Consider the following 15,945-nt stretch of genomic DNA (forward strand, 5'->3'; position numbering starts at 1 on the left):
ATACATCATAAAATTCACTCATTTTCAGTGTACCGTTTAAGATTTTTAGTGAATTTACAGAGTTGTGTAACTATAACCACAATGTAGGGTGGTTTTTTTTTTTTTTAAGAATTCTTTAAAAACTATAAATCACAATTTTTTAAAGAATAAATAATTGGGCTTTTTTTCCCCCTCCCAAATCCTAGCTAGACGGCTCGTCTCTTACCTTTTACTTATTAACGTATTCCTAGCCGCATTTTATTTGGTGGTGCTGGTGGAAAGTTAAAACCAGGAATTTATAATCTGAGTGAGCAGTTTGAACAATAAGAGAAGCCATAGGAATGTTGACTTCTGCAGAGTTACTGGGTCTAGAGTGGCTGTCACCACTTGTGGTGAGGTGGCAGAGGGGATAAGCAGGAAGTGAGTGAGGAAATGAGATGTAGGGTGGAGTGGGAGGCGAGGAACAGATGGAGAAGGGGAAGAAAAAGGGAAGAGATGGCGTAATGAGAAAGCTATCGTGTTACTAAGAAGATGTGAAAAACTTGCTGTACTTTCTGAATCAGAGTTTGTTAAAATTTGAAAATGGGAAAAAAAACCCTTCTTTGGGTCAGTTTATGAGAGTACTTTGGGCTGCTGCTTCTTCATTTTTGTTTTTTTCTTTTCATTTGCCCCTTCTCTGAGTTTTAATTTTCACACCTTACCTGGTGAATGCTTCTTTAGTCTGTGATATGTTACTGTGTGGCTGAGTGAAGAATGTCAGGGTGTTTCTGGTACTTTCAGAGCACACAGGGGAGGAGGCATTCTTTGCCTTAGGGACCTTCTGTTCAAAACGCCAGTGAACAGCAGATGATTCACAGTTGTAAACAGAAATAGGGAAGTAAAATCCTGAACTACCGGTGAAGTTCAGATATGGCATAACATGGCGATTGCCATGAGAGAAAAGGAAGGAGCTGAATCATGACTTCAATTGTCACTTTAGCTTTTTAACAAGTTTTTGTAGGAACATCAGATGTCAGTGTTACCGTCCACTGATCCCAAATCCTAGCTAGATTTCTGGATTTTTCGATAAAGGCACTTCATTTTTAATGCCAAGCCAGAAAGTTACCCCCACTGCCTAAGGCATCTTTGCCCATATTGGCAGTTGGACTCCACTTTACAAAGCAAGAGTTGATCGATCTTCATGGTAGAAAGGCCCTAACTAGATGTGTTTTCTGCATCTATGTCTCATGGAGCTATTCTTTGAATACTTAATATAAAGTAGGTGATATTACAGTAATATGGAGAATATACAGAAATGGTGCAGACTAAGAGCTTAAAAGCTTTTATTGAATGAATGGATGCAGGAGGGGAATCAATGATATACATGTGGGATGTGGAGAATGAATGATATACTCGTACATGTTCGATATGTGTACATGCGGTCCTTTGGCTTTCAATTTCTTGGAAGTTTTGAGCAGCCATTGTTGAATTTCAACAATTTCGTTGTTGAAAGTAAAAGGTGAGAAATTCATAAACATTTTTGTCCATAGACGCACTTTGGGTGTTAGATAAATCCCAGGGTTGTCCTATGTTTTGTCTTTTTCTCTGCTTTACAAGTACTGCAGTTTTTCACAACTATATTGCCTTAAATTTAAAGACGAGCTCTGTAATTGGCACATGGTAGGTGCTCAGTAAACATACATGGTCAGGCTGACTTTAAGGGAAAACTATTACTGGTCATTTTATTGACTGTGCCTCTATTCCTTCTAGTGGTTTCATAAATCTTTAAGATTTTTACATTCGTCAGAGAAAGAGAGAAAGGAATTATTTCACTTTGGCAAATATTTTATTAAAGAGTAAGAGAATGGACGGAGATATCTATAAAGACTTTGGGACTGCTTCTTAAGCCCTTGTTTTGAAACTCGTACAATTTAAAAAATCAGAAATATATTTAATGTTCAGAGTTTATTAAAAACTTCAAATACAGTGGTCTGTTGACATTTTTCTTGCCATTAGTTGTAGGCACAAAATACTAATTTCTGTTAGGAAATCAAGGGTGAAAACACTATATGTATTAATAGATAACTTTTGATAAAAGGCATTTCCTTTCCCACGTCACCTCCCCCACTATCCATACCCAGCTGGCAGGTAAAAAGGGTGGTCACTCTAGTTAATCTAAATAACTATTTGCGCCATTTGGAATGTAGTACCAGGCAGCTCAAGGGGAGTATCTTGTTTCACTGATGGCTTAGCTCTTTGTACACATTACTTATGGTAGCTGAGGCCTGTTTTCACGGCGTAGTTTCTTTGGCTCTTCATTCACTAAACCTAGTTGAAAGAAGTCCAAAGAGACCCCTTTTAGATCAAATTTTACTCTCTGAGACACTAGAGTGTTGAAGTGTATTTAGTTGGCAATTATATTTTGAGGGGCACTTGTGTATGTCCAGATGTGAGTGCCTCCATGTGGAGACTTTTGTGCTTTTTAATTTTTCTAATATTACAAAAATTACTAATATCAGTTCTTGTTCCTTCTCTTTAGAACTGAGTCATGGATAAAGGAATTTTCCTATACTGCCTATTCTATTTTTTCCCAAGGAAAAATAACTTAAAACTTCTAGGTTTTCGTTTTTCTGTTGCATTTGAAAGAAATACCCGAAGTCCTTAAACTTTACTGCTAGCAAGAGTTGTACATTTTTTATCTTAAATATGCAGCCCTTCATGACAGGAATTCAAATACGAACACATCTCACATTTACAGAAGAAACAAACGTTTAATTCTGTATGTCCTTCTAGTGTTTAACATCAGGAGAAATTTACAAAATAAGTATATCTAGGAAATATTTTCAAAATTTGTATGGAGATGGCAGAAAAAAGGAGGTACAAAGAAAGCAGGTGAAAAGGTTGTGTTATTTTGTTTGTTAGTATTAGTGGGAAGACATTGAGTCAAAGAGCACTACTGACACGAAAGTAAAATTTCAGCTGCTTCTACCAGTTTTAAGGGAGCATCCATCCTTTGTGGGGACACAGTTGGATGCCCAGTCACTTCTCAGCAGTACAGACCCAAATGTATCCTAGATATTCAGTCATCCACCCCCCCACCCCGGGGCTTTTCTTTGAAATATAGAGACCCCTCAATCCTGTTTTGCATGTAATTAAAGTTAGAAGACATGTTAGGAAAAGCTATTCTTGACTGACTAGAAAACAAATAATTGTATTCTGTTTCTGATCTTCATTTATAGCACCAGCAACAAGTGGTGCAGGCTGTGGAACGGGCCAAGCAGGTGACCATGGCAGAACTGAACGCCATCATTGGGGTACGTGGCCTTTCCATTTTAGCTCTGATCTTGGTGTTTGTCATCAGCTCTCTCACTCTCTCTTTTGAAATTTTATTCCATCAGAAGGGCAAAAGGCAGTAGAGCACCACAAAATGAAATTAAGCCCTTTGCCTTTAATCTCATGTAAAATTGGATGGCTACTTCAGAAACTTTGGATCACATTCTCACCAATTCAAGGTGACATGCTCCTGAAAACTCCCCTATGGAGATAGGATAGTTTTCATAATTTCTTTCATTTGCAATCAGCTTCTGTTGCTAACCTGTGCCAGAAAAAAAGATACAGATTGCCCTGATATTAAGATGACCTGATTGCTTTTATCTTTCCTCAAATACAGAGTATCTTACTGTCATTTTTAGTAAAATAAAATGTGCATTTTCACATCTCCCTGCTACTCTTCCTACCCTGTGATGAGTGATTTTACAGGCTAGTGTCCATTTTAGTGGAAATAGCAGATGAACTATATACTTTTTCAAAAAACCAGTGGCCCAGTTAGAAAATCCTTGCTGGTGATAGTAGCATTAATGTTGCATAGAAACCCTGCTGGAATCCATGGGTTTGGACAGTCATTCCAACACTACATGTAGTTTTGTTCTCCCAGATTAAGGTAACAAGTACTAAAACAAGGTGCTAAAAACTTACAAATAAAAGCAAGGAGTCTTAGCTGAAAAGAATACAATCTTCACATCTCTGTATAGCTGGTACAAGCAGTTAGATTATTGTAATGAAGACACTACAACTGTTCTTGCCTCTGTCTGTCCCCTCCCAAATACTTTCTTTTGTGTATAGATTATACACACAAGTCTTTTCTCTTTTTTCCCTTTAGTGTATCAAACACACTTTGAAATGCTAATTATTTCATTTACTTTCATTAAAATTCAAATTGCTGAGTGAAGATGCATATAAGGGTCGCCTGATAATCAATCTGAAGTGAAGATATTGCTTCAATTATGCCTCTGTCTTTTAACAAGGAAATCAGAACTCTGGGATGACTGCCGATGGTGGTGCAGCAATAGCCTGATTGTAGCTTGTTTCTTAATGGGTTATTTTGAGCTCTATTTTGTGTCTGCCTGACCATGAGAAAATACTGGTAGTAAATTAGAAGACAACAAATGGGAAAGAGTAACCTTTATTTCTTCAGAAGTGCCCCTTGGAAAGAAGAGACTGAATCTGAATCAGAACAAGCCATGTAGACTCGTTTGTCATACATTTTCTCCACTCGGAGGGTGGGGGAAAGATGAGAGATGAATACGTTTCAGTTAGTCTTTATTTCATAAATTCCAGAAAATAGAAGTATATTGAAATTTTGTAAATGCTGAGAAAGCTATAATTCTAAAGTTAGTGTACATGTATAATACCAGCAGCATTTGCTTGAAACTTGTTTTATTTTCCTTGGCATGTATTTTGGTCACCGCACCTCCCAAGGTCACTGGGGATACAACCTACATTTGTCAGGCACTACCACTGTCTGCTGTTGGAGAGAAAATAGATGCAGTGAGGTCTGATAAGAACTTGCAGGGTCGTTTCTGGCTTAGTGTTTATTGTTTGTATGAAGTGCTAAAGTACAGGTAGCCCTCCTACCTAATTTCTGGTTGGAAGTCTTTTTCTAGGAAAACAATGCTCTTTTGTTTATTTTTTGAGTCTTATTAGTTACTGTCTGTACAGTGGAGTGATTAATCTACATCAAAAAACACATTGTTTTGTGTTGGATGTTGCTTAAAAATATGTGGGAAGATATAAAAATCCGAACAAGTTTCCTTCCTTCATCACATCAAGTACATTTTATTACTGTTTTATGTCTATTTCATTTTATATACTTTGTTTTGAATGGGATGGTGGATTGCCTTTTCTCAGGGAAAGAATGATTTATTAGACTGTAGCCGAGTAACTGACATATTGCATATATATGGATTTAATTATTAAAATAAAGCTAATTTAATTTTTTGACCTCAAAATTTATTTGAAGAACTGTCTCAGTAGAGCTGCGTGCTCTCAAAGCAGCATGTGCCATAGTTTGGTGGAAATTCCAAATTAGTTGTATCTGAGCAGAAAATGGAGTCAAAATCACGTAATCTGACTATTCTGAAAAACTAGATTTCAGAAGTAGAAAACAAACGCAACAGTTTTAGGGAACCACAAACCAAGTCAGAAGGAAAGAGCTGGATTATAAACTCCATGCATTTCTGCTCATGCTGTTTTCTGTTTGGTCTTTGTCTCGACCTTGGTGTAGTGCCTTGTGTCCAGTCGTTTGCAGAGTGGTAACATGGAATTTTCAACACACCTGCTGTTTTGTGTGCCCTTGGGCATGGCTGTGTTGTGAGGTGATAGTACTTTGACCTGCTTCTAGAACTGATGAAGGGTCAATTTTCGATTTTTGTTACTTGAGTCTTAAAATGTAGTTGGCAATGATTTTCTGCGCCAAGGGAATGAAAATTTTCCTTGGGAGAAACAAGGCCCCATCTAAGCCCCTGCCGACCTTCATTTATTTATCGCTCCATATGTATCTTTTTTATATGTATGCACACCATCCAGACAAGTGCAAATGTTCCCAGATTTAATGAAATCTGATGAAGCACCTTTTTAACTCTGCAATATTATTCTACCTTCATTGGTAAATGAGCCAAACCAGTGATCCATGCCGTTTAAATGCAAAATGCTGAAGTGAGCCTGAAACCTGGAGAGTCGGCTTGTTCTCCTGACAATAAGCTAGTTGTGCTTAATGGAATGAAACACAGTTATAATGATTTCTTTCACAGGTCATGTTCAGTTTAAAACTGTTGATAGATTGAAATAAGTTAAATATCATTTATCTTTTATTTATAAGGAAAAAACAGGAAAATTCCCGTGATGATTTTTATAGTTAGTATTTTGTGTTTTGTTTTGAATTGGTTGCAGTTCATGTTTCCTTGCAGATTTCCTGGAGTTCCCCCAAATGAGCTAAGGGAATGTCGTGTATCTCGTTTGATCTTGTCATGTGTCCTACTAGCCACTGCGTTTTTAAATTAGAATCTCTGCGAGATCGCACTGTTGGAACAACACACAAATTGTAGTTTTAAATCAGTAATATGATCTAATTAGAAATGATGTTTTCATTTCCTGTATTATTAAATTGAGTCATCTGACTATCTTAAAATGCTTTTTAAATCCATTACACTATATAATCAGCACATGCTGTGTGAATGTGGTTATGCTTAATAAAGGAGGCTGACTTGGAATCTTATGAAATTTCACCAAAGAAGCTACCAAGAAGCAGTGAAAGTTTTGTTACTATGAACATGGGGAAAGAAAATGTTTGGCTTGTAAAAATAGAAAATGGGTTGCTTTGGACAGGCCTCCCCTTCCCCCCCTTTAAACTAACTCTTTGAAGAAAAAAAAATAGAAATAATGCATTTTCAAAAAATCCTTAAGAACAGGTATGCTATGGTGTTGTAGGAAAATGCAGTTTAGCACAAGAAATGCTGAACCTCAATTTTTAACAGTGACATTTTAATGATAGGAAGTCTGCAAAATTATTTGCCATCAATTGTGAAGGCAATAACAAGCCTTGGTGGTTTTTCACACTCTCTGTGTTAAGTGCTTTCAGAATGACAGCGTAAACTGTGTTAGAGAACTCCAAGGAAGTAAAACTGATTAAAATGTTCATGCTTGAATGGTGCTGATGGAATAGTTCATTTGGACTTTCTCTACCTCCTGCAGCTCAAGCTGAAATATTAAAATTCAGTGGATTTAAATCTCTCTCCTCTCAGCTCAGGAAAAAAACATTACATTTTAATAGGTTTTAAACCCATAATTCATTGGTTTGGAGCAGCACTATTAAATCTATTTAAATATTACTTGTATTACTAAGGAAATGATTTAAATGACTTTGCCTTTACTATCCTATGTGTTTGAGTTACTTTAAAAAAAGAAAGACAATACCTTTGGGGTTTGCTTCTTCCTCTTAGCATTTTGTTTTATTGTCCTTGTCATAAGATTGGCCATTAAATTTACACACACACACATACACACTTATATACACACATTCCAGATTGGCACTTTGGCAGAGGATTTTGCAGTATGACAGTTTTCAAATATATGTTCCTCTTTTTCCATTATAGATTTCAAAACTGCCATTTTAAGTTTTAGAGGCATTTAGATGGACGATTGTGGTAATTTCCCTTATAGACTTTTAAAAATAATTAGCATTAGGCAAAAAACTGAAAGATATAAATATGTGGGCATATGTAAAAACGTGTGTATTCTGTGTTTCCCCTTCTTATAACACAGCCTCCAACAACACACAACTGAAATAAATTAAAAATATAACTTTGCTTTTTTAATAAAAGCAAAATGCATTAAGTATCCAAGAGCCTTATTTTCATCTCTTCTGTGTTTGCTAATAAAGGACTTTCCAGAGAGATTGTTAATTTTGCAGTAGTTGTGCTGTTACCCTGTTTTGGGCAGTGTCGTCCTTCTGGCCCCACCTCATACCCCTTTCTCTCTAGCCACTGCCATAGCAACATGTGGCCCATGGCTTGACAGCTCTGCCCAGCCACACTGTGAAATACTTGCATTCCCTATCGCTTTTTGTGGGGCTTTGGTGGGACCCCACCCTTCACTTATGAATATGCAGCTCTGAAAGGTGAGGGAGTTACCACCTAGTGGGGTAATCCTGGTCCTGCTGACAATTGTCAGTGGAATGCTCCCCTGCTGTCCCTTGGGTGGAAAATTTTGAGGTGCTTTCTACATTCCTTCACCAAGTGTCCCAGCAGAGTGGAGCTTCAGTGCCCATGTTAATGATGAACTCCTGGGGTAGTGATCAAGAACCCATCCTTGTTTTGAGTTTCCCTTCTTCCCTCATTCGCTGTCCCGAGGCCCCAACTCCTGTTTGGGGTTCATTTCTCAAAATTACCTGCAGCCAAGCCCTGTCCCTGCGCTTTTGTGGCGGAATTAAGACACTTGGGATTGGACTTCATAGACCTCAAGCTCTGTAAGGGGGTGTTTCTGGTGTAGGTAGGCGTTTGTGCTCATCTTATGCTAGAATCATGATTTGTTTTCTGATGTGAGTTCTGTACATGAAACATTTTCTGTAACAGCTAACGTTTATATTTTTAAAATAAATCTTAATAAACTTATAAGTAATCTTCCCTTTCTTGTTCTTCTCCCAACTGGTTGCTATTACTGTTTCCTAAATGTATATTATATGAAATAAACTTAAAAGTGAGCTGTAAAATAGATTTGTGTTTTATCAGAGATTGTTTTTCCAGCTATACTTGTTACTGTTTTTCCAGCTATACTTGTTACTGTTTTTACGCCTTGAGCATAAGGGCTTTGGAAAACATGCTGGCCACTGGTTTCATGCTGTACAAAGCTTGCTGGGATGGGGTTTGGGGGCAGAAGTCAGGTTTTCTCTAATTGTAGGGCTTTGCTTACCTGCTCTCACAAAGTATGATAAAGCTGTGATTATATAAGACAGAGCAGTTGTACATTATAAGTCTGCACCTTCTGTATCTTACGTTGGCATGCCTGCACCTCACCTCTTTTGTTTTTTTAAAACTGGTTCATTTACTGTGGATCAGGAGACAATGTTATTGAGTGGTGGAGTCATAATGTAATCTTTGTGCTACAATTCGATGAGGCTCTAAGAGGCAGTAATTTCCCTTCTCTCATAACAAAGACTCATATATTTAAGTCATTTTTTAGCTCTGGCTCCACTTCAGAACTCCCTAAAAAACCTAGGTGAAGAACAGAATTTCTAATTTGTCCTATGTTCTGCACTCCATTAATTTCTATGACAAAGTTTCTCTAGAAGAAATTTCTAGAAGCTAGTGGGTTTTTTTGTGTGTGTGATATATATATATTTTTTTATTGTGCTAACATGGAGTGCTACAATTTTGCTTTCTGTTGAGGGAAGGAACCCTTCTCTCCCTCCTTCTCCCTAATAAATGCATTTCTGTAGCTCAGGAGAGAGTTAAGCACACAGTGGAGTGTTACAAGAATTGCAGAATGTGTCTGGGTGGGTACATCTGACATAATTTAAAGCATGTGGGCGTTGGGTTTCTACTAAGAAGAAAGCAGTTTCCCAGATCTGTGAGTCTGCATTTTGTTCACACCAGGCCTGTGTAGGGGTCCAGGGGTCCCAATGGAAATATCACACAGAAAAGCAGACTACATTCAAGGCAGTTGGCAAGCTTGTACCTTGTTATCCCTTTTTATTGGTTAGTGGGTTTTTTGTTTGTTTTTTCCATTTTGCTTATTTTTTTCCATTCTACTTTCCCTTTTCTAATTTTCTTACTGACTTCTTCCCAGTTGTGTTCCTATAAGAGGCATCACTAACTACTATTTAGTCAGACCTTTTCCCTAGTAGATTCAGCTTGCCTCCTACCCCTCAAAGTTGGGAGCGAGGGACGAGACAGGCTCACCCCAAACAGGCAGCTAGAAGACTAATGACTTAAGCTAAGTTTTAAGGGCTGTTGGCGTGTGTCCTCCTCATAAGAAATCAGTTTGGGCATATTTTTACCTAAAAATGCATTTGTAATCTTACAGGTTTTAAGGACCTTTGCAAAAAAGGTTAAAACCTTTTAGGAACAGTAAGGATGATTTAATGATTATGTGTAGTCATTCATTCAGCAAATATTTGAGTACCTTCACAAATCCTATTAAAGGGGTGCATTTTATTTTCATTTTAAATGATATTTCTAAATGTTTTCTGAAATATATTCTGAAATGATCTTCAAATTACATTAAGCCTTATTAAGGTTTTGATAGCTATAAACTTTCTGCTTTTACATTTTAGTACACCTAATCAACTTTTAATTACCGCATTTTAATTTCAATGTGACTTTATTTTCCAAGGATACAGAGTAAAGAAAAACAGATAATAGAAAACATAATAAAAATGAGGCTGCATACATTTACAAATTTGCACATTTTTATACTTGTAGATATTTGGAATTAGGAATCTAACAGTACACATTCATTATTGGTATATTCTGTATCCTTTTTTAAAGTCAGATTTATCAAGGTATAATTTATATATATACATATATATATATACACACATATAAAGTAAAGTTTACCCATTCTAGTATGTAGTTCTATGAGTCTTGACAACTGAATCTAGTCATGTAGCTAACACCACTGTCAAGCTCTAGAATCTCTCTCTTCCGCCTTACCCTACCACTTCCAATTCCTTTGTTCTTTGTACTCAGTTCTTTTCCCTACCCTAGTCTTTGGGCCAACCGCCCATAATGCTTTTTGTCCCAGAGTATGCCTTTTTGAAAATGTCATATAAATGGAATATACACTACGTAGCTGTTTGAGTTTTCCCATTTCATTTGGCACAGTGCATGGTTTGGTTGCCTGTATCGGTAGTTAGACCCTTTGTATAGTTGGTTAATATATTCCATTGTATGGCTGTAACTGTTTGTTTAGCCATTCATCCCTTGAAGGATAGTTGGATTTATTTGCACTTTTTGGTGAATTTGAATAAAACTCCAGTAGCTGTTCACATACAGGTTTTTGTCAGTGAATATAAGTGTTTGTTTCTTTGGGGTCATTACCTAGAAGTGGGGTTGCTGAGTTTCTATATTACAGTAAGTCTGTGTAACTTTCTAAGGAACTGACATAACTGTTTTCCAAAGTCACTTTACTGTTTCTCATTCTCACTAATATATGGGAGAAAAACTGTGCTCACATCTTCACCAGCGTTTGGAATTGTAAGTTTTTAGCTATTTCTGATAGATGGATAGTGGTATTCATGTTTTTTGCATTTCCATAATAGCCAATGACGTTCAGTGTCTTTTTTAATACTTATTTGCCATCCCTATATCTTCTTTGACAAGTGTCTTTACCTCATTCTTTCTGTTATTTTTGTTTTGATAGCTTTTTAATATTCTGGATATAATTAATTTATATATTTTGCAAATATTTTCCAATCTATAGTTGTCTTATTTTTTTAATGGTAATTTTTCAAGAGCAGTTATGGATGAAGTCTAATTTATGATTTTTTTTTTTTTCCTTTATGAGTCTTACTTTTGGTTTTGTCTTTCAGTAATCTTTGCCTCACCCAGGACTACAAAGATTTTCTCCTAGGTTTTGTTCTGGAAGTTTTATGTTTAGGCCCATGATCCAGTTTGCGTGAATTTTTGTTCATGGTGTGAGAGGTGGCTGAGTTCCTTCTGTCCGTCTGTCCAGCCGGCCGTCGTCCTTCCTTCCTTCTTCCAGATGGACATCCGATTCAGTTGTTTAGCATCATTTGTTGAACAGTGTCTTTTTCTCCATTGAATTGCCTTTGTACCATTGTTGAAAAACTGTTGACTATATGTGTGGGTCCATTCCTGGATTCTATTCTGTTCCATCAAACTGTTGTCTATTCTTTTGTCAGTGGCACACTGTCTTTATTTCTGTGACTATCATTATTGATAATTTTCCATTTCATTTCATGCTTATTCTTTACTGTTCTTGCCCTCTTTCCAGAACTCCTCAGAACTCAGGTCCTTACTATTATTAGTCTATAGTCTGACTGATAGATGAAGGGAAAGAATACAAGTTAAAATAAAGAAACTTTCTCTTATGTCAAAAATGGTGTCTATTCTGACCCCAAACTGTTCTCAGGGGTGAGTGTACCTTCCATCACCCCCTGGTCCCAGGTACTCCCTCCTCTGTCTCTAGCAGCCTCTTCCTTGTAAGACTTCTTCTTTGTGCATTTGTCTTTCTATACTTCATTCCACTCACAGCAGCCATAGAGCTCTTTTTCTAAAATATAAACTAGATGCTATTGCTCCCCTGCTTAAAACCTTTCTCTCATAGCTACCCATTTTGCTTAGAATGAAGTCTAGATATCGTACCATGGCCTACTAGACTGTGTGAGCTGACCCTCTGCCCACCTCTCCAACTTGACATACCACTCTTTCTCTTAATTTGATTGTCCTTCAACCACACTGGCGTTTTTCTTCTGTCCCTGGATCACCCCAGGCATCTTGACTGAGGGTTTGTGCATCAGCTATTCCACCTTGAGAACACTCATCCTCCCTATGTTGACATACTCTTCCTCATGTGCTCTTTAAGGTCCCAGCTCATATGTCCTCTCCTGAGAAAGGACTTCCCTGTCTGGCACATTTAGTAGCTCCTTCACCCAAGTCATTTTCTGTCCCATTAGCCTGTTTTAGTTTCCTCAGAGCATTTACCACGTATTTATGTGTGTGTCACTTTGCTTTCACTAGCAGGTGAGATCTTGTTCACTTTTATAGCCATGGTGCCTAGAACAGCATGTAGTTCATCATTTTCAATAAATATTTGTACAATAAGTACTCAGTAACTATTTGTTTAATAAACATGCAATACTTTGTTTATAATATTTAATAAAGATACATTCAATAAATATGTGTTAAATGAACAAATACTCTATTTTGAGCTTTTTCCCATTTGGATTTTTCCCAGCACAATTTTTGAGCCAAGATTGAGAGGAAGCACAGACTGGTAGAAAATACACAATCCTGGGTGTCACTTATATTATGGTCTTAGGAATTTCATTTAAAAGTTTTCTCACTGGTAGAGTACAGGGATGGAGCTGAAATGCTATCTAGTTTTCTAACATTGGTTTTATAAATATATTTGTTTTGATGACTACACCGTTTTTTGTTTGTTTTTTTTAACTTAGTAGCCTTTGTGTCAGTTATTTCTTTAGATTTTTCGTATCCCCAGGCTACATTCTTTTGCCCAAACAGGTAACTAAAAATAGCAAATGTTTATTGAGTACATGCCATGTGTCAAGTACTGTGCTAAGAATTTTTGCATGCATTATTTTGTTTAATATTCACCTCAACCCCATGTGGATGGTGGTAGGATTATTTTCCCAACTTTACAAATAAAGAAACCAACTCTCTGAAGGGATAAGTAGTTTTCTGAAGGCCACACAGAGAAAGTGGCAAAACTGGGATCTAAATTTAGACCAACTTCAGAACTCACACATTTAACCATTCTATTATACTTGCCCCTTATTTGTCCCCTCAACATGTTCGTCTTTCTTTATCCCTGTCCACTAATATGATGGTCCAGTGTTTAGTGTCCAGAGCTCAACAGGGAGTTGGAAATTGGGTATGCCTGAGGCCCATACTAATTAATTGGTTAGCATAAATTATCTGAGTTATATTAGTTCCATACATTGCTTGGATACTCTTGACTCATGTCATACTATGCTTCTTCCTGTGTGTTTGTAACTTACTTTTGTGTGTAAAAATCAAAAGTTGTCAGAAACACCAAGGCAAATGTTTTAGACCTAGGTCCGTGGATCTTCTCAGATTTCATGCTTGGGTATTAAGCTGTCCATTAGCTCCCAGAAATGTTTGCAAAATTAAGTGTATGGGTGGGGGAGGGGTCAGGTAGGGAATAGGTGCATTTCCTGGAGAAGAAATTTTAGTCATAGATTCACAAAGGATCCCAGGACACAAAAATACATTTGAGCCTGTCTGTGCCTTACAAGATAGAACTATGCAAGATCCAGATACAAAATAACAAAATATTTGGTGGAATACACATAGACCAAAAGCTGTCTGTAACATTATAAGGAGATGTTGCCTGATGATTGTTCAGAAACCTGGAAATCAGCGGTTTACTGACTTTGTTTCTAAATATTGCCTAGGAGATGGGGATGTTTCTTGAACTACTGATGGGTTAAAAACAAAAAACAAAACCAAATACCAAAACTACATTTTGTTCATATCATCATAGGTATGGAAAATAAGTTAGCCACATTAAACTTTCCAGCTTTAACTAACAATTAATGGTAATGACTGCTTGGTATATGCTTATATTAAGAAGAATTAACTGGAGCCAAGCAGCTCGTTACAGTCATATCAAAAGAAAAGACAGACAAGTAAAATTTCCTTCAGTATACTTGTTCTTTTGTTGGTTTCCTGTTCATACAAGCATCCTTTAAAGTTCTGGGATACAACAATGACTAAGAACTGGTCTCTGCCTCTGTGGTGCTCATGGTTTCGGGGACGGGGTAGACCAATAGATGTAGAAATCATGTTTATATAAAGTTATGAACCAAGTACAAGGGCAAATGGGATAGCAGTTACCCATTGAAAAGCAAAAGTGAGGGTAAGCTAATTGAAGGCAGCAGTGGGTGAGGAAGGGGAAGGACTAGTAGAGGACAATAAAAGGCCTGACCAGATGCCAGTCAAGGGACATAAATAAGTTAGAACCATAGGCATTGCCAATATATTCCAGGGAGTCCTGTTTTTGAAATTATTTCATTGCCTTTTCCTCTGCTTCCATTTCTCCATCTTGTGAATAACAACTTCATGGGATATAGTAATATTGCAAACTTAAATAGTGATTTGACCTAATAAGCAAGAGTTAGAGCTAACCCCCTTCTTCCCCGATTCCCAGAAAAGACTTAAGTAAAACTAAAAATGGCACATTTTTGAGCCCTTTCTAGCATAGCTCTACAGCTGGTCTGCCCTTTCTGATGCTCGTACATTTTCCCCCTTGGTAGATTCATAAAAAAAGTGGAGTTTATCTTGGCCCAGGTTGTCTTCTGTGACCAACAGGGGCAGAATCACTGGTCCCAAAGCAAAGTGGCAGTCACATTGTATTTTTATTTTATTCCCCCAGAGTGTTTCTGGGTTGACCCAAAGCAATTTGCAGACAGAGCTCTTCACAAAGTAATATCTGGGAGAAGAAACTTGAGGGGAGGAAAACAGTTTAAGCTGCTGTCTACTTCGACTGAAAGCTCAGGTTGCTTTTGGGTTTCCTTCTGCTTATAGCCCCAGAATGGCTTCTGAGCAAAGATAAGTGTAAAGGCAGGCTTTGGGGGGGGGGGGCGTATCTTCTTGCTGGCAGAGCTGACCTCCTTCTTACAGAGGCTGAAACATTCCAGGTGCTCTTTCCAGCCTTCCTCACAGCTGAGCTGTGGGCATATGACCCTGTCCAGGAGAGTGAGATGAAATGAGATACCTCTCTCCTTAACTGAAACACACATAAAGAGAGAATTACCCACTTTTCTGTATTTGAACATGGTTGTGTGAGGATATGAGTTAATGCTTGGAGCCATGGCAGCCATCTTGTGATGAGAGAAATGGGGTACGAGAGAGGCCATGAGAATCAGAGAGATGGTAACCCAGAACCTTGGTACTGCCAAGTTGTCCAACCACTTATGTATGAATTAAAAACCCCTATTATTTAGGCCACTTTTATTTGGGCATTCTGTAACTTGCAGAGGAATTGTAGAGAGAGGAGAGAGAGACACACACACACACAACGGAAGAAAATCAAAATTGGAAACAACCTAAACTTTAACCCAATAATTGAGGATCACTTAGGTGAACTCTCATACAGTATATATCTGTACAATGGCATAAACTGTGCAGGCATTATGAATGGTGTAGTCAAAACATTCATTACTTAGGGATATGGGAAAGTGTTCTTTGATACACACTAAATAGGAAAAGAAGAAACATTTTAAACTACAAGATAGCATGATGTCATTTTGTTTAAAAATGCTTATATATGCATTGAAAAAAATACTGGACAGACTTGGCCAACGTTATATTAGTTTTCTTTGGCTGGTAGGATTATGTATGACTTAATTTCTTTCCATTCTGTTTGTCTTCATTTAACATACAACTTTACTAGTCTAAAGTTAAACCCATGAACTTAAAACCTGCT

General features: G+C 37.3%; 1 protein-coding gene across 9 annotated transcripts in view; it reads left to right on the forward strand.

Moving 5' to 3' along the window:
• The window catches only part of TLE4 (TLE family member 4, transcriptional corepressor), a 142,402-nt gene that overhangs the window by 46,269 nt on the left and 80,188 nt on the right, over positions 1-15,945 (forward strand). For 5 of the 9 annotated variants that reach the window (XM_081066080.1, XM_081066081.1, XM_081066088.1 and 2 more), the window contains exon 6: positions 3,198-3,272. The exons of the other annotated variants lie outside the window; for them this stretch is intronic. In XM_081066080.1, coding sequence (XP_080922206.1) covers positions 3,198-3,272 — 75 coding nt within the window. The remainder of the gene's footprint in view (positions 1-3,197; positions 3,273-15,945) is intronic. 9 annotated transcript variants of the gene reach the window in all.

This window comes from Rhinolophus hipposideros, assembly GCF_964194185.1.
Source record: "Rhinolophus hipposideros genome assembly, chromosome: 11".
NCBI classification, from domain to species: Eukaryota; Metazoa; Chordata; class Mammalia; order Chiroptera; family Rhinolophidae; genus Rhinolophus; species Rhinolophus hipposideros.